The sequence below is a fragment of the Boeremia exigua genome (genome assembly GCF_020726555.1).
Source record: "Boeremia exigua strain MPI-SDFR-AT-0100 chromosome Unknown C7974scaffold_4, whole genome shotgun sequence".
NCBI lineage: Eukaryota > Fungi > Ascomycota > Dothideomycetes > Pleosporales > Didymellaceae > Boeremia > Boeremia exigua.
The window spans coordinates 2,850,384-2,872,436 of record NW_025763521.1 but is presented as its reverse complement, the minus strand read 5'-3'; the positions used below and the strand labels follow the sequence as shown (position 1 = coordinate 2,872,436).

Below are 22,053 nucleotides of genomic sequence, written 5' to 3'. Positions count from 1 at the left end.
AGCAGCAGTTTTTTTGCTCCAGTTCATTCGCATGAGGAGTGCAACCTCCAACTTTAAGTCTATACAGCCTGCGCTGCACCTTCTGAGGTCACACCCTCATACAGACGCAGATCTGAAAGGATCGACTGCATCGCCCAGCAACTCTCGCCCAATACAGGAACAGCCAGTCCCTGATAGCTCCGCGCTTAGCACGATTACTGGAAATTCTTCTTGCCAAGATGTTACTCGAGTAATGGCCCCGAAAGTACCAATCCGTATCATTGTAGCCATGACTGGAGCTACCGGCGCAGCCCTTGGCGTTAAACTCCTCCAAACGTTACGACGTATGGACATCGAAACCCATTTGATCATCAGCAAATGGGCTGCATCCAATCTGACATACGAAACCGACTACACCGTCAAAGAAGTCAAGGCTCTTGCAACGAAGTCTTATTCTTCCTCCGACGTCTCAGCCCCGATCTCAAGTGGTTCTTTCCGCACCAGAGGCATGATAATTGTTCCCTGTAGCATGAAAACCTTGAGTGCGGTGGCTACAGGATTTGGCGAAGATCTAATTACGCGAGCCGCCGACGTTATTTTGAAGGAACGAAGAAAACTCGTGGTCGTTGCGCGGGAGACGCCTCTGAATGGTATTCATTTACAGAACATGACTACCATTCACAACAATGGTGGCATCAATTTTCCGCCTGTGCCTGCATTTTACACACGACCTCAGTCTGTAGATGATATTGTAACTCAGAGCGTTGGCAGAATGCTTGACATGTTTGATCTTGACGCAGGAGACTTTGAAAGATGGTCAGGTCTATAAGAGGTAGAGAACCTAGTCAATTAATGTACCTCTACATTTACGCAGTTCTGGCGAATAGGAGCCGACTTTGGGTGGTTGTTGAACCAGACTTTGTCCTTCTGCCACCGCTTTGTTACTGTTCTCCCTCTTCGGGCCTGATCGACTGAGGTATGGCGACACGGAACACTCCTAAGTATTCCGAACATGGAACTTTCGAGTATTTGCAATCTCAGTTCGACCCAATTCCTCCTAAAACCACTAGGCCCTTTCTTCCACTGCATCTTCAAGCCGTGCGGTGTCGGGCTCCACAACGTCTTCGAGTTTAGAGTGCGTCTTACGGTGGGCATGCTGCTCATCTGCGAGCATTTGTCTGGTAGCAGCATGGTTCTGCCTCTCTATTTTGATCTCTTGCAGAAGCTGTTCAAGCTGTTGTAATGTCCTCTCCATATTTCCACTGACGTTGTGGAGTGCCCTTTGTGCATAGGCGAGACGTTCGACATCAGATTTTGCAGTCTTTTGGACGTCATCGAGCTCGACTGCTTTGAGGCCCAATAAGTCCTCCTTCTCGTCTCTCTCAACTTTCAAGCGACTGATATCGCCGTCCAATGACTTCATATCGTCCTCGAGCTCGGTAACCTCACGTTCGAGCCGCTTGTTTTCTTGTAGTAACATTTCGGATAACTCCTTGAGCTGATCGGCGCTTGCTTTGACTTCGGAGGCATCGGTTCGCAATCGCATATTTTCTCTCTCGGTCGATCTATCTTTTTAGACGCGCCATATACAGTTCGGAGGCGGCGCTTCGGCTCGGGCTCCTCGTCTTCAGCAAGAGAGTCGTCAGAGCTGTCGTAGATAGATTCGAGGTAGTCATGGATGCGCTGACACGTGTTAGTTAATTCTTGATACCTGAATGCAAAGCATTACAAACCTTCGTTACTTCAGAGGCTAAGTGTTCTTCCGCCATAAGGTAGTGAGAGATAGGTACTCTGAAAACTTGGCCTATAGGTACGAGTGGATGTGAGTCGCAGCCGAGACTGAGTCAGGTAGCGGGTAACGGGTAACGGGTAGCGGGTAGCGAGTAGCGAGATGTGTCGGGAGTATGGACTGAGAACTTAGTTGTATGTGTGGCGCAGCCAAGCCTGCAATCGGTAGCAGTGGTGGGTGGTAGAAAGCCAAAATCAGATCAAACCTGGAAGGAGAAGTTGGCACTACATCCGGTAATGTGCTACCTATGCTTGCCTAATGCTTGAAGAAGAAGGACTCTTTATCTACCTGCTATTGTAGAAGCAACCCAACAACGGCAACCTGACACCGGCAACTCGACACCAGTAACCCAACACCAGAAACCCAACTCCGGAAACTCGACACCGGAAACCCGACACACGAAAATCACGGCACATTGAGGCAAGAGTAGGTCGTCTGCAAATTCGAGTGTTACGTAAGATCACAAGCTAAGGCAAACCACTTAGGCAGCTTCACTCTGAGTTTTGTTTTCACCTACCTATAATTGCATTCGTTGCTACGTAGGTATTGACCGCCGATAGATATTTTATCACGTTAGAACATTGCAGAATCAATCCTCTACCACCATCACCCGGTACACTGCTACCCAATTGGCATGGAATACCCTCACGAAGTCCGCAGAAGGGGCAAGCGACACACGAAGTATGTCATTGGCTGGCTCCTTGATCAAATACCTCCAAACGGTCAGCACAGCTCCCTTGAAGAGGCTCTCAACGACGTCCGAGATATCAAAAGAATAGCGACGGCTTATAAAAGAGCAGGGATCGTACCACCCATGGAAGTCAAAATCAAATGGAACCGGTCGATCGCAGACCACGACGAGGTCACCGCATGGCACCGCACCGCCTGTAGAAGGCAAGACGAAAGAGAGTCTGATGACAGACATCTTCACTTCAATAGCATATAAGGAACGCTCAGGTCCACAAGTTCTAGAGTGCTGATAAGTTTAGTTGGAAGGAAGCCTACGACATCCTCTTTCCGAAGGATGAGCAGGTATGCCAGGTCGAGATGAGCGACGAAGAAGAGCGCAGGCCTATCGTCAATATCTACGAGAGGATCTCGGAGATTAAGGAGAGTTCTTGCGAACTCAAAGAAGATATGCTCCATGACATAGTGGGGGCCGCAGCACAGCAGCAGGCGGATGAGGTCAACATCGCTGACGACCCGCTGGACTATTTCGAGCGCCAGTTCGCTATCGCAGCCGTCAACTCAATGGCGCATACACTTGACATATGCCGTCGATATTCTTGCATGGTACTCAGGCAATCTTCGCTATCGCCATACGTCGTCACCCACCTCATCGATTTGTATGCTTAGGTCCGAACACAACACGTGCAAGCGATGATCGCGTCATTGAAACTCGATCCAGTAATGCAAGTAGCATTTCTGCGATGTCTCCCAGACGACGCAATTAACAACAAGCTTGTGCGAACGGGAGGGTTGGCCCGAACAGTCGATTATCTCTTGTCTACGGAATACACCGGCAGCTTAAGCAACAGATCATCCGAAGATGTATTCGGCCACCCACCAAACAAAGACACATACCACAAAGGAACAGAATTCATCTTGGATGGAGTGTACCAAATGACTGGGGCCTCATCAGCAGAGCACAGTTGCGATGTTGCTGATCCCGAACCAATTCGTGCGCCGGGCATTTGAAACGTACTCATGCATCTACCGACTCTTCATGCCTATTCAGGCTTATCTTCAGCGTTGCTAAATATCAGAGCTCCCCAACTCCGCAGTTACGTTGCATTTCCTCATAGAAATGTCTTTCAACATGATACAAGCACTGCGTGCATGACCCGGCTTGGAGGTGCCAAATACCTCCCACTATACGCATTCCAAGATGGTCCTCTGCGTAGTGTAGCGAAGGGAAATTCAGCTCTTTCTATCATGATTTGCACTTTTAGTAAAATATCTCGTAGTCTTCAATCCGCCGTTCTGATCGAGGTGTCTTCTCTAGGATACTATGAGGCCTACCGCCAGAGCTTTGTTTCGGGCTCTGTCGTAGCTTGAATCTGAGGGTCTGCTTGTACGACCTCGAGGTCGTACTGGCTTCTGTCTTGTACGCAGCTATGCACAAGAACGTAGTATGTAAAATATGCAATTGGGTTGTTTACAACAGTGCCTGCGCATTGTCTAATATTTTGCATCGCTGACTTTGTAGTAGAAGTACGAAGTAGCTAGGCTAATAGTTCTCGTAATGAAAGAACCTGTTGGAGGCAGTCGGTCTTTGCATTCTTATTCTGCAGAGTTCTAGGCTTAAAGCAAGAGAATAGAAGCCTTGAACAATTTATGCTCTGTCGGTGTTTGGGCTAAAAGGCGTCGGTATTAGAACATAGCGGAGCCCTTCATCGCAGCCCTATTGGATGTTCGTGAGGTGATAAGTAGATAGAGGACTACGTCAAATTTTGCTTACTTCGAAAAAAGAGATCAGGAAACTCTGAATGCCTCTAGGCGCTTGTATGTCTTTTATTATCCTTGTTTAATAGCCTCGGCTCGATTATCTGTGCCCTTGACATATCCGTTTATAGAACCTGGGAAGGTCAGAATGAAGGGTAAGGCACACACTCACGGCGGCTATCTCATCTGTTATATTGGCGTTAACTTTAGCGTGGCCATGTCTTGCTTGCCCGCTGCACATACGTGATTCAAATGCACTCGAATGACTCATGATAGACGATCCAAGCACACCTGAACATCCTGCCTCGACCACCTGAGCTTTCTCGGTCACCGTCGGCGCATTAGAGACAGTCGCGCTCCGTTCCAGTCATCCTGAGCCTCACAGACCGGCCTTTCTCACTTGCAACATGAGGATTATGTCACCATGAACGTCCGGATTACATGTGACTGCGTTTCGCTTACGTAGTCTTCTATTACCTATCACTCTACCTAGGTAGCTACACCTCACTCGCCTCTCCGATCAATTGACACACCTGTGCCTCTATCCCAGTACAACCCACCACCCGTTTCCCATCACCCGTTTCCAACCCACTACCCGTTTCCAACCAGATTGCCCTTTGAACTACAATCATATGACGCTCAATACCGCGCACCTGCGCATCAACGCTACGAATATGGATGGGACATTCTTTGGGAATAATTGCCAACACGATCAAAAGAGACGGATGGGACGAAGAAGAGGCTTTCGCGTTGGTAAAAGAAGCTCTGGCTCGCTGCACACGCTCTTAGTGGTGATGTTAACGCCTTGGTTCAGAAGCAAGCTAAATGTTCACAAGCGCTCAGCGAGGTCTCTGTACTTGATCATGATGTAGTTAGATTATGCTTGTCTAGGGCGTATGTTGCAATAAAAAAAAGTCATTTAATGTCTTGCAGTGTTTTGTGCGGCACTACAGTATAGCAGCGGTAAGTGATCAATGTAGATCCTTAAATATTCTTCTTATAGCAGCACCTCTCTACAACTAATAGTAAAGCACACTAGATTAGACAATGAAGTGCTAACATTAAAGCTAAAATACTTTGTACACCTCTATTCTTTATAGTTTGTTGACAAACAGCTGCTGCGAAGTCTTGCGACATATTAACTACTTAACCTTGACATCCTGTAGTTGATTTCTTTAGCATCGTCTTTCGACGATGACGTGCTAGCGCCGAGTTGAGCAGAAGAAAGAAGGGGCCCAGCAACCACATATGACTTTCTCGCCCCTCTACATGCTCTCTCTCCTCGTATCTCACAGTTCTTCAATACTATGTTACTTGGGCATTGAATGCTAAACCAAATAGCCTTAACCTGAGATCCTCTAACCTCTCCCAAGGCGAATACTCTGATAGCCCACTTTATAACTTCTCGGGAATCATACAATTCGATTTCGGCGACTCGACATCCCCATTGTACGCCGTGACGCAGAACTCGTAGTCCCAGGGAGAAAACATGAAGAAAATACTGTAGGTGAGATCTGTGGTTGTGCCATACTCATCTGTAGTCGCCGGCTTCCCATCCTTGGTGTTCCGGATCCATACACGATATCCTACAGTATAGACCACGTCCGCAGCCCACTTCAGTTGTAATTCGTAATTGTCTATGCTCTTTACCGAGAGAAGCCTCGGGGTCAAAGGCCGGCCCGAGCCAGGAATTACCCCTCGTGCAGGCTGTGGTAAACCTCCGCCATTGCTGTTCCAGGACTGTACTGCAACGGTGTACAAGTGACCGATCTTGAGACCATCTATGTTCAAGTAGTTGGCGTGAGTACCGACACTCTGCGCAAATCCCTTATCTGTCTGGTCGTAGTAGATGACTCCATAGCGTTCGACAGAATCTAGAGAAGGATTCCAGCGCACAACCATGGAGCTCCCAGCTGGCGAAGTAGTAACATTTCTGGGTGGTCTTGGGGTTTGGGGGTTTGCTGTTGCTGATTGAGTGCTCGTCCATGATGATTTGATGTCATCTCCCATGACCGTTCGCACCGACGCTGACCACTTGTCTATGTATTACAGAACTTGGTCAGTTGAGCTGTCCATCCATGAAATAACGAATTTGGAGCGGAGTCTTTTAGGATGCGATGAAACTGGACCTACCATTTTTACGGACCCAACTGTAGTAATAAGCATTTGTGCTTATCCTGATTGGCTCTGACCAGTCTTGATCACCAATGGCAGTACGAATTTCGTAGCCAAAGGCGCCGAACACGTGGTCCCACGAAGCTACCATACCAGAGGGAGCAGCTGTAACTTTGAAATTGGATGGGACCGAGGCAGTTCGGACAGGAATGCTAGCAGGAACCTTGAGGCGATCACTGCCGATGGCGAAATCTTTCACCAGTACATTCGAAAATTCGCTGGCAATATGGTATTCACCCTCTGCATTGGGATGAAGCCCGTCATACTGTTAATGCGATTTATTAGCGTTTTGAAGACTTTGATGAAAGGACAATGCTGATGCTTACCCCGTCCGGACAGCCGCCAGTACCACATTTGTAGACAGAAGCGATGTCGACTAGCTTCACGGAAGAGCTATCTGTCGACCATTCATCGGCCCAACCAGGCAGCCTGGTATTTACCGAGGTAGTTTTTTCGACTAGGTCTTCACGGCCGCCGATAGCAGTACGATGAACGATATTGGCAACCAGAATCTGGAGATTTGGGTTGACTGCTTGAGCTCCCTTCACAATCTCGCCCAAAGTCTTGAGGAGCCCATCAGCATCGCTTACAAACCAGCCAATGTCGTTGAAGCCGATCATAAGCAACAAATAACTGGGAGAGTATCTTTCAACAGCGGTGAATACTTGGCTTTTCACTTGAGCTGCCTGCAATCCCCATCTGGCGAGATGTCGATCAGGAAAATCTGAGTTCACACCCTTGTTGTATGCGCCACCCTGATTTGTAATTGGACCAGAGTCACTATTACCGACCGGGTTGTCACCCATCAACGGCGGCGGTTTTGGTTCTGCGGTCTCGGGCTTCACTGGGGGGTAGGTCCCTGTCCATGGTCCCACGAAATCCACGTCTTCGAAAATTGTGCCATCCCCCAACGGGCGTAACCATTCCCATAGTCGATATCTCCAAGTAAAGTCGCCTTAATGTCCTTGAGTAATAGAATCGCCAACTATCAAGGCTTTGAACGCCTTCTTAGGATAAGGAAAAGGCTTAGGAGGGTCGAGGGCAGGCGGATTTCGCGGATCTGACCAGCAATTGGCCTTGAAGTCGCACAAGCTACACTTTTGAAGCTTGCCGTCCGAAGACAGACAGTTCTCGTCCCAATAGCACTTTGCTATTTTGCACTCGTCAGGGAAAGCGGGTAAACATCCACACTCTATCTCAGTTTCAACGTCTCCCTTCGCGGAAGTAACCACTGGGGACGTCCAGACTAGTTTCGAGTTCTCTAAGCACAAGATAGTTAGTTTCCATTCTCCAATGTCAGTCCATCAACGGTGAGGTTAAAGAAAGCGGGCGAATACCAAAATACTCTAATTGACCAAGCTTCCCATTGTCCCAACTGCACCAACTGTACCCAGGTGCGCAATCCTTTTTGCCCTGGCCGTCATGGTTTCTCATACACAAGTTAGACGTGTTACTTATCATTTCCATTGACTCCGCGCCGTCACAGACCAAGTGGCCGTCAACCCATACTTGCATGCTCATAACATCGGGACCCCAGATCCGGGAATTGACGAAATGATGGGCTTCTATCGCAGCTTGAGCGAGCCCACATAATGCTGCGACAAGAATTATGGCTAAGCACCTCATGGTGACAGAACGCTAGGGGAGTGGTTGGAAATGAGAGATCGGATGCTGTATGGCTCTGAAGATATACCTCGCACATGTGAGAATGAGAAGCTTAGAACCGTAGGGTACACAGCTCTTAAATATCATCGCGCGCAATTCCTCAATTGGGCATTCGATATTGTACATTCACATATTCAGCATCTAATTTTAGATGCCCACCATACTTGGCACCAACGAATATCGTACTACATACCAGCATGGCTCCTCAGACAGCCTTTGCGGAGCTGCAATTGGTGCAAGATAATTGACACCAACTGCACAACCATTAATTATTCAGCCATTGCGATCTCACTTTAATGGGTGGCTTGGAAGAGATTCAACGTTGCAGTTAGTGTAACGCCAGATTCAGGCTTTGAGAAGCCGGGTGGACTATACTGCTCACGAGTGTCCAACAGAACTTATAGAAGAGTCCCGGAGATTGGATTCCGACACGGAGGGAAGGCTTCAAAGGGTTTAATCATCCATCAGGCCACTAGTCCTAGAATCAATTGGAGATTTAAGCTAAGACTTATTAGGCGCTTAGCTCCGTAGGATTTCTTCGAGTGCGGGAAGTTGGGAGGCCTTTGCAACAGAACTAAGGTATTACTTACTGTATCGGTGCGTGCAATGCGAGAACACGCATGTTATGCGCAATTTCCAAATTTAGAGCTTGTGGCCTTACACTTACACTTTGATACAAGACACAAGCTTTACGCCTGAGCTACTCACTAACCGCCACCAACTTCACACTTAAGCTCCTTACTACCTAGGACTTGCCAGATGCTTGCTTGTAATCTCGCAATCAGACACTAATACACGACACAAGCTCAAAATTCAGACTACCTATAGCTACCTGTTACTTAACACGATTGACCACTAGTTCGATACTTGAGCTACTTCAATTAGACACCATGCGCTACCGTTGTTATGTGGTTCTCCATTGTTAGATAGAGGACTATATCAAATTTTGCTCACTTTAAAAAAGAGACAAGGAAACTCTAAATGCCTAGGCTTATATGCCTAACTAAATAAACCATTCACAACATTAGTGTCTCTACTATCGTAGTTCCAACCTAATACACAAATTGCTGAGCCTTTAAGTTTCCCACGACTACAATCTACGATCTACTACCCACAACCCACAACCCAAAACCCGCAACCCACCATTTCTACACGAAGATAAGCTCAAAACTCGGGTTATCTGCCATCTAGGTACTGTGGGTTTGGGACTTTACACTTACACTCCAATACAAAACACGATCTTGAGCTACTCACAACCCACTACCCGTTTCATACTCACCCTCTTCGCTACCTTGGAGACGTTCGACACGTGGACTTGCAAACTCGCACTCGGACTGTGATACACGACACTAGCTCAAGACTCAAACTACCCACCTATTAGGTACCCAACACGAGTGACCACTCGTGCGACCTCCGAGATACTTCAACTCATTTATCGTTACTTTCTTGACACTTCCTTGACGACTAAGCTCTTTGCTGGACGCTAAGATTCACGCACTTACTTTTGGATTTCTGATCTTACCTTCGCACTCTCATACATTCCCAGCCCTCGACTACCCGCTACCCGACACCGGTGATCAATCAACGTCCTACTTCTCAACAATCTACAGTCAGCAGGCACTCAAGCGAACATGGCTTCCCGGTCTTCCAATTCTGTGGGAGGTCTTCAAAATATCCAGTACGACTTGTTGTCGGGGGGCGACCTCTTCGTGTTATTCAAAAGCTACACCTATGATCCCCGAGAATGGTTCCACATACCCTCCACGAGATTGAGGAGAGCGCCAAAAGATATCGTGTTGCCTCGGTATGCTTCGTATGACCATGAGAGTATGGTCCGCTTCTTTCAAGAGCATGATATCGAAGACGGGTCTTACCGAGCTGAACAATTGCACAGCTATTACCCATACAACATCAGCGCTGACGGTAAGATCTTGAATCCGCCACTCAAGAGTATAAGTGAAGAGATGCGTGAAGCCCTCCGGGCTGCTCACGAGAGATGCGTGCAGCTGCAAGGCTTGTATCGAGGTCACTCCGCCTACGTACCTCCGCAGGCACCTCGATACGACAGAATCATGGAGGCAACCGACCGACTCACCCGGTCTCAAATCCAAGTGAAGAAGGTGGCAATTCTCTCTGCGGAGGAACAAGTCGACGAAGTAGTGGCCAAGACCACGAAGTTGTCTGCTGATATGAGCGCGTATGCATCCAGGATGATGAAACTGAACGACAGTCACAAACGCGAGATTGCACGCCTCAGGAAGAGTCACGCTGTCCAGGGCAAGGCTCTGCGTGAAGCGCTCGAGAAGAAGAGTTCACAGCTGGAGGAGGATCTGGAAGATGAGTGAATAAAGCTTTCTACGACGGACTACAGATGCGTCATTCCAACGCGCAAAAGGGCTCCAATTTGAACTACAGTACTGGCTTTGCTCGAGTGAACCAGCCAATGACACCATTTGGCGGCTACATGCGAGCACGATGGACATTTACGACCTTCGATTTTTTTCCATGGGTCAATGGCGGTTTTTGGAGAAGGGTTCTCATTATTGATGGGCGAGCTTAAAGTTAATCAGTCAGGCGAGTGATTTGCGGGCAAGGTTTTTGGTTTGGGAGGGACTCATTTTGGTACCGCGCATGCCAAACGGTTTCAGCAAAAAAGTGCTAGTCTCAGGATAATGAACGAAGTAATGACGATACACTATGCTATTGGTGCCAGTGTGAATGGTAAATGAATACCTACTTATTAGGCCCGAGGGTATAGTCGTGCACTCGCTCGCAGGTGATCGCCAATTGCCACGCTGCACCTACCGTCCACTTAGCACATTGTGGGATGTACTGTAACTATCGCTATCAGCCAATCAACTAGAGAATTGTATCTTAATAACTCTACTTGAACGTCAATATCCCAACGAAAAACGCCTTTTCCCCTGACGCCGCGTTTTGCCAAGCGACTGGTCGGACGTGCAGCAACGGCGAACTTCAAAAGCACTACAAAAAACGGGCACACGAACACCATCTAAGTTGCTCGCTTTCCTCATTTATTGTTCCCGTGGCGACGTGTGAGGCGTGGAGTTCGTGCTGGGTTTTGTGAGAAGAGTCAAGGTTGGTCGCGGTGCTAGTGGGTGCATGGAGTGACAGTTCAAAAGTGCGACAGATCAACAAAAGAGTTGTGAAAATGATAGCAATTGAATATACACCAGGACCTGCTATATTCAAGCCCCTGAAAGCCAAATGGATATACCAACTAAAACACCGAGTCCAACCACCTCATACCGCATTACACATTCCATCATACCTAAACGACAGTCTTCTCGTTGTAGTTCTCATTGTACTGCGCGGACCTCTTGCGCGTAGCCTGCGCCTCAGCATCGGTAAGGCTCATGCGGCGCGCATCGACGTTGGCGTCCTGGACGTCCTGGAAGGACACCGAGGGCACGAAGCCGGGCGACTGCCACGCCTTGGACACCTTGCCGTACAGCTCGTCGACCTGCTCCAGCGACAGGCCCTTAGTCTCGTAGATCATCGCCCACACGAAGAAGATGCAGATGAAGCAGCAGCCGCCCCACACGAAGAAGACTTTGGCGCCCATGTTGGCGTTTCCGGGGCCGGAATCGACCATGTACGGGGTTGCGTATCCAATGCCGAAATTGAGCAACCAGTTAGTTGCAGCTTTCGATCAGTTAGTAGCTGTTGAATGCGTGGTGGTGGTGTTGGGGTGGTGGACTTACTGGTCATGGAGAGGGACTTTGCGCGGACCTTGAGCGGGAAAATCTCGCCGGTGACAACCCACGCGACAGGACCCCACGAGCACGCGAAGAAGAAAATGTAGATGCAGACGAATGCAATGAGCAGGCGCTGGACGGGGAGGTTGTCGGTGCCGACGACGGTGCCGGCGATGGCGACGATGAACTGGCACACGGCCATGCCGATGGCGCCGAACAGCAACAGCTTGCGACGACCCCACTTCTCAACGAGCCACAGACCGGGGACGGTCGATGCGACGTTAATGCAGGATGTGATCATGGTGATGACGAAAGGGTTGTCGATGCCGGTGTTCTGGAAGAACGAAGTGCCGTAGTAGAAGATGAAGTTGATTCCGGTCAACTGCTGCAGGGCCTGGAGCAGGCAGCCGGTCGCGAGACGCTTGCCAAGGTTGCCCTTGAAGCAATCGAGGTAGGTGGCCTTGCCGAGCGACAGCTCGTACTCGTGGTTGGCGGTGATCTCAGCAAGTTCCTCGACGAGAGCAGGGTGCTCGAGGTCCAGCTTGCGCAGCTTGGACAGCGACTTTGCAGCCTTCTCAGGACGGCCTTTCTTGATGAACCAACGTGGGGTCTCAGGGATGAAGGCGCAGCCCACAAACATGATGATGGCCCAGGCGAACTGTACCGCGATAGGGATGCGGTACGAGCCGGTGTCGGGACGGTCCTTGGTGGCGTTGTCGACAATGGCAGCGATCAACAGACCGATGGTGATAGCGAACTGGTAGCAGCCAACAATTGCACCACGGATCCACTTGGGCGAGGTCTCAGACTGGTAGAGAGGGATGGTCGCAGAGATCATACCGACTCCGTATCCGGCAAAGAAACGGCCGGCGACGAAGAGGGGAATGTCAGTGGCGATGGTCTGGAGAATAACACCGACGCAGAAGACAACATTGGAGGCAACGAGACCCATGACGCGACCGAGGAGATCAGCGGTAGGGGCAGCAGTGAGAGCACCGAAGAAGGTACCGGCCGACAGGATAGACACGATGAGAGACTTCTGTTCCGATGTGATATCGGGAAGGCCATCCTTGGTGTTCCTGTAGCCAGTGGAGAAGAGCTCTCTCCAGTGGGCCATACCAAGGATACCACCAATGGTACCGGTATCATAACTGTGGCTGTTAGAGATGCTTGATTAGTAAAGTGGAGTGACATACCCGAAGAGAACACCGCCAAAGGCGACGAACAGGCCGATCATGATGGCAGGTGCCGCCGAACCCGGCGTGCCAGGGGGGGCTTTGAGCATGAAACCCATGATTGCAGATGTCTTCGCTGTATTGGGTGTGAAGAGAAGAGAGGCACCGCAGTGAGGATGGTTTCAACAGCGGCAGACGATCGACTTAAGTACTCGCGCCTGTTTACATGATGTGCGGAGTCCCATGGGCAGACTACTAGTCCACAGGCTGGAGCATGGAGTACGGCGCTAGAGTATTATTGGATAGTGGAGAAGGGTCCGAACGCACTGCGTCTGTAGAGCATCGTACCCCAACAGCCTTAGCGCTGGAACTGGAGCGCACCAGACTGGGCCACTGCGCTGTTACATTTGAATTCATGTCAAGACACGTTGATTTGAGTATGCTACATGCCTACAATACATTCATCAAGTTCCTCGACTTGCGCTCACCATGGCGATAGAGTCAGTGGCAAATTCCGAATGCGGTGCCGTGACGGTTTCAGCATCGAAGAGTAGATCACGAGCACACATATTCCCCATGCAGCCCCATCGGAGGGTCAGACGGCAGGCCGAGGCGGAGCTACAGATGCTAGATGCTGTGATAGGTCGCTAGTCCGACCGTGAGCGTTTAGGGTGCATGGTGGATGAGCCAGGGCGCACCAGCCAACATGCCGCTGACCTCATCCTGGCCAGCTTGAGCTTGAATCTCTTGTCACTCTTGAGTGGTTTAATCCTGTGGCTATCATTGATGTTCATAATGGCTTGTGGGAACCATGACGATCATCTTGGACCATGGTTCATTCCACGCAGCTGGTCAGCCGAACTGTGCGACCAGCACCACGCGCTGACATGCGGCCACGATGCAAGGCTCCCAGCAGCTCGTCTGAGCTCGGGCATGGAAGCCATCTGGAATGGCGCGATGCGTGGATACCGCTGGAAGGGTAGCGTGCTTGAGGCTCTGCTCCAGACGAGCGCTGCTCGTAATCGGCCGACTCCATGGGCCACAAAGTGGATCGTGAAGGGGCAGATGGGTCGCTGTCCGCAAAATTTTGCTTCTGGGCGTCGATTGGCCGTTGCATTACTGATGGACAGCGGGGTGCATTAGTTCCCTCTGGTGTTTGGAGGCTCAACAAGCTCTGCGTGGCACGCTTAGCCTGCTAGCGCGGTCTCGGCCGCCGTGGTGGGAGGCTTTCGGCAGCATGGCTCCTCCGGGCTGGCAGATTCGACGCGCTTGGAACAACTCACGGGAGGATTCAGGCCACTAGCCACACGCCTCGCCCTGTCGACCCAGGATCACGCCCGTCGCTGGAGTCGTGCATGAAAATGCCGCGTCTGGTGCTGATGAGGTTTTGTGAATGGCCGGCACGACTCCAGGTCCATCTCCACATGGTCGAGCAGCTTTGATTGCGACGCCTGTGGAGACCCTGATCGTGTGCCATGGGGAGGCCCTGTCTCCGCGGGCTTCGAGAGGATCTGCGTGGTGACAGCTGCTGCGGGGTACACAAAGCCTGGGGATCGCGACTGCTGCATCACGCTGTGGTGGTGATGGATCAGCACACGCTGATCAGCTGTTTACTTGGCACCGTCACGATATAGGACGCCCAGGTCTCATGAAGCTGGCGGGCTATTGATCAAGCCACGCCAACCTTTCGACGTCAAGACCCGTGCTCCGAGGCAGCTCTGATCATGTGAGCCGCTCAACGAGCCTCTTCAAGATCTGCACCCCGATGCACTCAAGTCAAATGTGCTCGTGTCAGACCACCACCCGAGCTGCACTCAAGTTCAAGATAGGACGCCTCTGCCGTGGAGCACAAGCACGCCGGCAGTCTCAGCAGCCGTGAGCCGAAGCTTGACTCGATTGCGGCTCGTAGGATGCACCACGGCTGACGACGACGTGAATTCCCCCCGACATTCTCTCCAACCCCGGACGCAGTCCCCAAAGCATATGGGGAAGGTCATGGTCGCCCAAGAAGAGTGGAGACAGCCAAGGTGGTAAAGCGTGTAAGCGGCGGGAGGTGAAGCTTGGATCTGCAACAAGCGATAACGGCCGGACACAGAACGGACAACAAAAGAAGGCGACAGGCAAGGACGACAAGAAAAGTGACGACGGCGAAGTTCTTGAATCATTGTGCCTCATTCTGATTGTAGATGTGAAAAAAACCGCAGCATCGAGGTTCACAGCGACGCACCTCCATACTGTTCACTAATCACGCGACTACTGCACAGGGCAAGCTCTGAGGAGCCTAGAAAAGAGCCGCAAACCTGAACACGATAACAGCAAAACAACAGACATCTTCGTATCGACACCGAGTCGCTGCATCGAGTCAATGCAGTCTCACCCTCCAAAATCCGACCGCAGCGTCTGCAACCCAGCCTCAACGCAATATGACGACAACGCCGCGAATTGAGAATTGAAAACAGCACGTCGCTCATCATCGCTCATATCTCTCCAGAAAGGCTGAATATGTAGTCACAACCTCCAGGCCGACGTCGCAGACCCCCCCCCCCCCCCCCCCCCTCCCCCTTCGGCGCGCGTCTTGGCACTACGCGTCTCGTCGCGTCGCGTCGCGCCCCACCCACATCTCCACTCCACACCACACACAAACGCCCACCAGCAATGCCCTCTCCCACCCCAACGCCCGCCGCAGCCCCCCACCCCATCCACCCACAACCCGCCCTCACTGCCCCCCTCCCCCCTCCCAAAACGCACAAAACTCATCGATCCGACGCCCTCAGACTCCGGCGCCGCGACCCCAACACCCAGCAGCATGTCACTCCCGCCGCCTGCGCCCGTCGCGCCCAGTATCGCTGCCGCCGCTGCCGCGGAGCAGGCGCTGCAGGTTCTCCTGCTGAGCGAGCATGCGCGTGCGCCGACGAAGGGGAGTGTGTATGCTGCGGGCCACGATTTGTACGCGGCCAAGGATGTGGTGATTAAGGCAAGAGGGAGGGCGATTGTGGCGACGGATATCAGCGTGAGCGTGCCGGTGGGAACATGTGCGTACTCTCTCTCTCCTTGCAACGACACACGCTGTTTGCGCCATGTGGCCGCGGCGTGTGGATGAGCAGCACCAGACGAGCGCGACTGACACACCGCAGACGGCCGCATCGCGCCGCGCTCCGGGCTGGCGGCGAAACACGGCATCGACACGCTGGCGGGCGTCATCGACGCGGACTACCGCGGGCCCGTGGGCGTGATCCTGGCGAACCTGTCGGATGTGGATTTCGAGGTCAAGGTTGGGGACCGCGTGGCGCAATTGATTGTTGAGAAGGTGAGTTGTGGCGCTGGAATGCCCCAAGATATCCAAGAATTCCCTGAGCGTGTTCTGAGCATGTCGGGCATATCTGGGCACAGCACGTGTGGCTGACTAGTGCTAACAATTTCAGATCGCCATGCCCGAGGTCGTCGTCGTATCGAAACTGGACGAGAGCGTGCGCGGCGCTGGTGGCTTCGGCAGCACAGGAGGCTTCGGCGCAGCAGCATAGCTCGCAGCTTGCTTGAACACTACCTCATGACTGCAGAAGTACCACGCGCTGTCGATGCAGGGAGCTTAGGGGAAAGAAACACGGCTGTTGTGCAGCCAGACAGACTGGCACGAGAGTGTCGACGCAACGCGCCCATCATCTCAAACAACAGCGCATTATCAAAAACAGAGAACTCAGAAAAGAGAACTGGCAGATAGCACGACCCTGGGCGAATCGGAATGCAAAACAACGGCTACGCCCCCTTTCACTAATTTACAACGCTGGGCCAGAGTCCTTGTCTTCGTTCTGCTCACTGTGAACATACTCTTTCCCATCAAGCGATTGTCCAGCGCACATCGCTGCCACCCTGGTGACTCACCCACTCAAAGAGCTTCAGCCGCGGATCGGCTCGCTGGCTGTACTTTCCCGCCAGACTCCCGCGCGGCACCGCCTCCCATCCGTCCCCCACGCACCGTGCTTCTGCTTCCGCGAGACCCCTTTCCGCGAGGAACAACCGCGCAGGTCCTGATGGCCATGGCCCCAAACCAGCCGACGGCTCACCAGACCCGCCCCCCGGCTCGCATTACGTCTCCAGTCCCCAACAAGAGCGTGCAGGACGGGGCCCGATGCCACACCGCTGACCAGCCAGCGATCTTGCCGGGCTAATGCTTATACCTCCCGGGGCTCACTGCGTCCTGCAGCCCTTTGGACACACGGACCGCTTATTCACACCGCAATACCTGCCTGAGTTTTCTGAATGCGTAAGTCGCTGTCCAGCGCCCGCGTATGCTCCGCACGGTAGACTGGGCGAGAACAGCCTGGCCAGGTGCTGAGGCGTGGCTCCGCCTTTGCGCTTTTCATCGCGATATACTACTCTACGTCGATGGATGTGTTCGGTGTGCTTGTGCCTCACTCTCCGCGTTGGCTTGTGAGATTGCCTCACTTTCTCGACAACCAACCCCACCGTTCCCTAGTGGAAGTGGCACTGGACAGATGCACTGGCTCGATTGGTCCGGCCATTACCCCTGCCAAATCCCACAAATAAGGTGGTCCGCACTTTCTAGCCATCATTATCTTAGGAGCTATCAAATCTTGGTCTGACCTACGGATGGATACTAAAGTACTCTTTGTGCCAGCAATCTTCTATGTAGTTTAGTGGATCAACCCATGCATATCCAATGATCTTAAAGGTAAGCCTGCCCTTGTTCGAGTATGGACCCAAGATCATCAGAAGCGCTCCGCATTCTTCCTCAGCTCATCCAACAAAACCATGTAGGTAGCGACTCCGTCGTCCGATATATACAGCGAAGTGGCCGCTGCCTGCTGACGACCTGGCAAGCCACTGCTGCTGGTCTGCGCAATCAACAATGACATTGCAATGGGATCGATCTGGGGCGTGGTTGTGTGGACAACACGTGATGTTAGGGAACTTCCCGCCCTTCTCTACCGCCACCGCTTTTGCCCGAATCCTCAGGACACCAAAGTCGTCCATTGACCCTCTCGGCGCACCGTCAAGCCACCACCACGTCTCGCCATACCTGTCCCCAATCAGGCCGGATATCTCTCTACGGCCTTGGAAAGTTTCCACGTAAGCTCGTCCTTCAACACTCTTTGCGGCATGATAGGTGTTGTGCCCAGGCCAGCGGGTATACGTGCGCTGGGAATGGCGCCTAACCATTCTGCGCGGCAGCCCCGCTGCAGGAGCTGTTTTGCGAGGCGAACGGTGGCGTTGTGTCGCTCTGCGGGGCTGAAAGACGCAGGGTCGAGATGCGCGCCCAGGAGATCCATGATGCTGAAAACCATGTCCACTGGCCTGGACAAGGTCTGTAAGAGCGCTGATCGCCATATAGCATTTGCCCTCCCCTCGCTCGAGTCCTGAGTCAGAGCCGCAAGAAGTTTGTTCAGGCAGTGTAAACGTCCGGCTTTGTTTCGATTGCTCAGGATCCTGGGTGTCAGTTTGCTGGGTCTCCTGAGTAGGCTGGTCACGTGGTCTGACCATTCCTCTTCACTCCAAAACGCCTTCTCGCCCGGATCTTGCCCTTGACTTACTAACGCTAATCTTGAATTGTCAGAGACCGTTGAGCGGGATCTAGGTCCTGGGTTGGCAGGATGTCCTGACTCTACCGTGGAAGAAACCATGCAGGCTGCGATGAGCATGTCCAGACTCGTTGCAGCGGCCTTCTGAGACTCAACTTCTAGGACCTTGATAGGTCTGGTGCTCTGTAGGAAGCAAGAGCCGCAAGGCCATTCATATAGGACCTGGACTGACGGAGGGGCCAGCGACTCTTGTAAAGTCCAAGCGCGATGGATCCATGGTGTTTCTTCGGTGAGCCTCGCAAGTCCCGCTAAGCCGCCGGGGAGGACTAAACAGACTTTGCATTGCTGGTAGACATCGAACATGTTGCTGATCTGCCATGTCTTATATCTCCGTGGCTGGTCTGGATGATGGACAGGCGATCGAGCCATAGCAAGGGGCATTTGAAGTGCAGTGCAGCAACACAAACGGTGTGCAACAGGCGCGGTGTGCAACAGGCTAAAAGACATTGGATCTGCGTCTTCAGCGCCTTTTGCAGAGAAGGGAACGGCGCAAGCATACTTCTGCTGTGCTTTCAACCCTCGCCAGACGTACGAGGTCGCGGCATACTGTGACTTTGGAAGCCCCGTGAACTCTTGGATGCAGACCAACTGTTCATCAATATATCTTTTACAGTCAAGAAATCGAAAGCGACCAGGCCTCGTCCCGTCTCTATAGGCGAAGTCCTGCTCAGCGAGCTTTTTCAGCTCAACTTTTGCGATCCTTACATATGACATTGTAACACCGGGGCGGATTGAGCTTTGTGCGGAATATGCCTTTGATGCAATCGGCATTTGGTGCGGACTCAGATAGTGCCGGGCTTGGGACGAGGTTGTTGAGTCTACTTCGCAAATGTACATGTACAGCTCAGGATGAGAATCAGACGGCGAGAAGTGCGGCGCGTAAGTTGAGTAAGCATTACACGTAATCTGATACATCATATGAGTCTCAGTATAATTTGGCGCACGTGTCTTGAAACTGTAGTCGGGTAACTGAAGCGGGGTCCAGTACTTCGTAAGGCAAGTGAGGATCCAGAAAACATCCCAACTGACACTCACCCACCGTGCCAGCACGCGTCACCCCTTGCGCCGCTGTCGCACACGCTCATCCCGCCCCGCTACTACAGCCCGGCCCGCAGCGTGCTGAGACGGCTTACCATGCCGTAAGCTTGCTACCAGCAGCGCTTATACTAGACTGTCTACAGTATAAGGGTGCTTGTGTGCGTGTTAGCAGCTAATAGGAATACTACAGCAGATATTACTATAGGAGATATAGCAGGTAGTTAGCTATATTAGTGTTGGTAGCTAGATGCTTAGGTAGTCTAGCGTAAAGTGCTTATAGGTAAGATAGGATGTGATGTAGGTAGAGATCTATAAGAAGCGCGCGCGCAAACCCTTGAGTTAGTGTGCAGGCATATGATTAACTGCCGGCTGCGTCGCGCGAACGTTCGTGCGTGACGCTCGCTGGTAGAGCTTTGCAGTGCCTTGAGGCTTGTCGGCCCCTACTGCGAGCTGTCCGTGGGACACCTGCATACATACTTAACCCTAAGTGGCTATTAGATACTCGTTTGACAGGTTGTAGTGTATGACTAAAGGTAAGAACCACTTACAATACTGTCCACTACATACAGACAAGTAGGCTCCCGTCCTATACACCTTGTACTAGTCTTAGGGTGGTCTGCACATCCTGGCAATCACCGATACTTGACCAACACATTCTTAATACCGCGTTCTGAAATCGTCAGCTATCTATCCGTCGCTATATAAAAATGCAAATTCCAAGCTCAAAGATGGCTTTCAAGCCACGCAACGTATTGAACATGAGCCGAAGCACCCCCAAGCCCAAAGGACCAGCGCAGCGTTCCACGCTCCTAGAAACCCACGACAAGCACAGGGACGCCAGGAAGAGGGGTCCGGGCTCCACCAGCCGCACGAGCATAATATACGCACGCATTGCATTGCACATGAGTGTATACTCTGCTACCTGTAAGTCCTGCTCTGCATATTAGTGCTTACACCCCCCACGCATATATATAGATATCAGAATAGTAGGTAGATACTATCTCACATCGTCCCAGATCCAACCGCAAGCAGCGAATCTGATCAGCCGAGTGGTCTTCGGACGTCTACTTTAGTGCAGGGAACATCTAGCACGAGATAAGAATCGATTCAGGGTCGGTGTACGGTATGCATATGATCTTGAGAAGCAATCTGTACGAAGAGCGCCATAGTTCACTTATTGGCATGGAAGTAGCCAGATTTGACGCCCCAAGTCAGTCTAGCCTGATGAGGAACGTTGCAGGTGCTCACAATTGTAACTCGCTCTAATTAGGATAGTATGTACAGCAATGCGAGCCTAAATAACAAGAACGATAGTTAATCAAGCTAAAATAGCCACGAGGAAGCTACTAGAATATTCCTGATATTCTGTTTATGTAGCTTAACAGGATATATGCATACTAGGTCTGTGGAACAATATATAAAACATGGTAGTATACATATAACTAAACAATAAGATCGTAAAATACAAGAAACAACTTCTAATAGCAGAAATCAGGTACAAGATTCTATAGTACACCTGCAAGGATGCCTTAGTACTCCTTAGTTTAGTAAGTAGTATACTAGTCAGACTGAATATAAGTTAGTAGGGTAAACTATACTGTATGTTGTATGAACCTACGGTAGGAAAGTAGTGGTGTATAGTCTTGACCTCAGTCTTGTTAAAACTGCCCGGGGCTATAAAATCAACCCAGTTAAGCCATTTGTACTTCGGAGACTCAGTCTTCACACGACTGCATTGAATTGTAAGATTATTCGATTAGGAAGTCCCACGGGAGAAGAGACTTACACAATGCCATTTTGTGTTTGGCGGAGAATAGCAATGCCAGTGTGCGTGGCGTATGCCCAATAGCCGTCCTCGAGCTTTACGACGTAATTGATCACTACAAACAGCAATTCATCAGTCCTGTCTTATACTGCGATCTTGAAGATACGTACCAAGCTCAAGGTAGTTGGTCCCAGGAGCAACAATGCCGTCGTCATTAGCACGAAGCACCTCGCCAATTTGTCGACCCTTTGTGTCGTACCAATAACCTCTAGAAAGAGAGATTGTCAGCTCGCGTGTCGGAGAGTTTTCAAGGTTTCCAGAGGGTAAATTACTCTCGACTCCAAAAACTAGTCTGTGTTCCCACTGGCGTTTCAATCGTGTGGTTCTGCCGCGGTGGTAAGTGCTCGTGCTGTAATAGACTGATTCCATTTACGTACATTGTCCAAGTCCCAGTCCACCTTCGCGGTGAAGGCGTACTTCAGCTGAGGCGGTGTTACAGGGCCAGTGTAGCGAAGAAGTGGCTTCGAGGGACGGTTCACAGATAATGTATTACGGTCTGGGGCGGCGAAAACGCCATGGCCGCACATGAGGAGTGCTGAGGCGATAATGGAGAAGAGCATGTTCATGGATATCTGTATGACACTGTTCTTGAACGCCTGTTGATGATCGATGTTGTCCGTGAGAGAGACACACATCAACTCTTATA

General features: G+C 51.2%; 8 protein-coding genes across 8 annotated transcripts; 3 read left to right on the top strand and 5 right to left on the bottom strand.

The window, feature by feature from the left end:
• Nucleotides 1-232: 232 nt before the first annotated feature.
• C7974DRAFT_308682 (phenylacrylic acid decarboxylase) lies at nt 233-808 on the top strand (the record flags this gene model as incomplete). Its single annotated transcript, XM_046138184.1, has 1 exon — nt 233-808. The coding sequence occupies one exon, from the start codon at nt 233-235 to the stop codon at nt 806-808; it is 576 nt and encodes a 191-aa protein (XP_045999698.1).
• Nucleotides 809-1,045: 237 nt separating this feature from the next.
• C7974DRAFT_375009 (uncharacterized protein) lies at nt 1,046-1,748 on the bottom strand (the record flags this gene model as incomplete). The annotated part of the gene is made up of 3 exons (XM_046140184.1): nt 1,046-1,396; nt 1,429-1,662; nt 1,713-1,748. 3 exons carry the CDS (start codon nt 1,746-1,748, stop codon nt 1,046-1,048), a joined length of 621 nt encoding a protein of 206 aa, XP_045999697.1.
• Nucleotides 1,749-5,608: 3,860 nt separating this feature from the next.
• C7974DRAFT_375007 (SGNH hydrolase-type esterase domain-containing protein) lies at nt 5,609-7,812 on the bottom strand (the record flags this gene model as incomplete). Its single annotated transcript, XM_046140183.1, has 4 exons — nt 5,609-6,240; nt 6,347-6,653; nt 6,715-7,343; nt 7,779-7,812. The coding sequence occupies 4 exons, from the start codon at nt 7,810-7,812 to the stop codon at nt 5,609-5,611; spliced, it is 1,602 nt and encodes a 533-aa protein (XP_045999696.1).
• A 1,872-nt stretch (nt 7,813-9,684) lies between these two features.
• Nucleotides 9,685-10,398, top strand: C7974DRAFT_375006 (uncharacterized protein; the record flags this gene model as incomplete). Its single annotated transcript, XM_046140182.1, has 1 exon — nt 9,685-10,398. The coding sequence occupies one exon, from the start codon at nt 9,685-9,687 to the stop codon at nt 10,396-10,398; it is 714 nt and encodes a 237-aa protein (XP_045999695.1).
• Nucleotides 10,399-11,217: 819 nt separating this feature from the next.
• On the bottom strand, nt 11,218-13,193 carry C7974DRAFT_333634 (general substrate transporter). The gene is made up of 3 exons (XM_046139138.1): nt 12,969-13,193; nt 11,779-12,923; nt 11,218-11,719 (listed from the first exon to the last, which is right to left on the bottom strand). The coding sequence occupies exons 1-3, from the start codon at nt 13,064-13,066 to the stop codon at nt 11,346-11,348; spliced, it is 1,617 nt and encodes a 538-aa protein (XP_045999694.1). The 5' UTR covers nt 13,067-13,193; the 3' UTR covers nt 11,218-11,345.
• A 2,626-nt stretch (nt 13,194-15,819) lies between these two features.
• On the top strand, nt 15,820-16,447 carry C7974DRAFT_275900 (dUTPase-like protein; the record flags this gene model as incomplete). The annotated part of the gene is made up of 3 exons (XM_046137562.1): nt 15,820-15,979; nt 16,082-16,254; nt 16,370-16,447. Coding segments are annotated over 3 exons (411 nt in total), but the record flags the coding sequence as incomplete, so codon positions are not given.
• Nucleotides 16,448-17,771: 1,324 nt separating this feature from the next.
• C7974DRAFT_451867 (uncharacterized protein) lies at nt 17,772-20,459 on the bottom strand (the record flags this gene model as incomplete). Its single annotated transcript, XM_046145798.1, has 5 exons — nt 17,772-19,499; nt 19,678-19,735; nt 20,060-20,065; nt 20,131-20,141; nt 20,404-20,459. The coding sequence occupies 5 exons, from the start codon at nt 20,457-20,459 to the stop codon at nt 17,996-17,998; spliced, it is 1,635 nt and encodes a 544-aa protein (XP_045999692.1). The 3' UTR covers nt 17,772-17,995.
• A 682-nt stretch (nt 20,460-21,141) lies between these two features.
• C7974DRAFT_411884 (uncharacterized protein) lies at nt 21,142-21,967 on the bottom strand (the record flags this gene model as incomplete). The annotated part of the gene is made up of 6 exons (XM_046143599.1): nt 21,142-21,150; nt 21,201-21,312; nt 21,369-21,462; nt 21,518-21,615; nt 21,680-21,732; nt 21,785-21,967. 6 exons carry the CDS (start codon nt 21,965-21,967, stop codon nt 21,142-21,144), a joined length of 549 nt encoding a protein of 182 aa, XP_045999691.1.
• Between the last annotated feature and the right edge of the window lie 86 nt (nt 21,968-22,053).

Bases quoted from the DNA above. Each gene is read 5' to 3' on its own strand.
- C7974DRAFT_333634 (XM_046139138.1), bottom strand. From the start codon at position 13,066: ATGGGTTTCATGCTCAAAGCCCCCCCTGGCACGCCGGGTTCGGCGGCA. The intron at 12,924-12,968 runs GTATGTCACTCC...TAACAGCCACAG, and splicing joins TTTGGCGGTGTTCTCTTCGG to TTATGATACCGGTACCATTG. The intron at 11,720-11,778 runs GTAAGTCCACCA...ACTGATCGAAAG, and splicing joins AAAGTCCCTCTCCATGACCA to CTGCAACTAACTGGTTGCTC.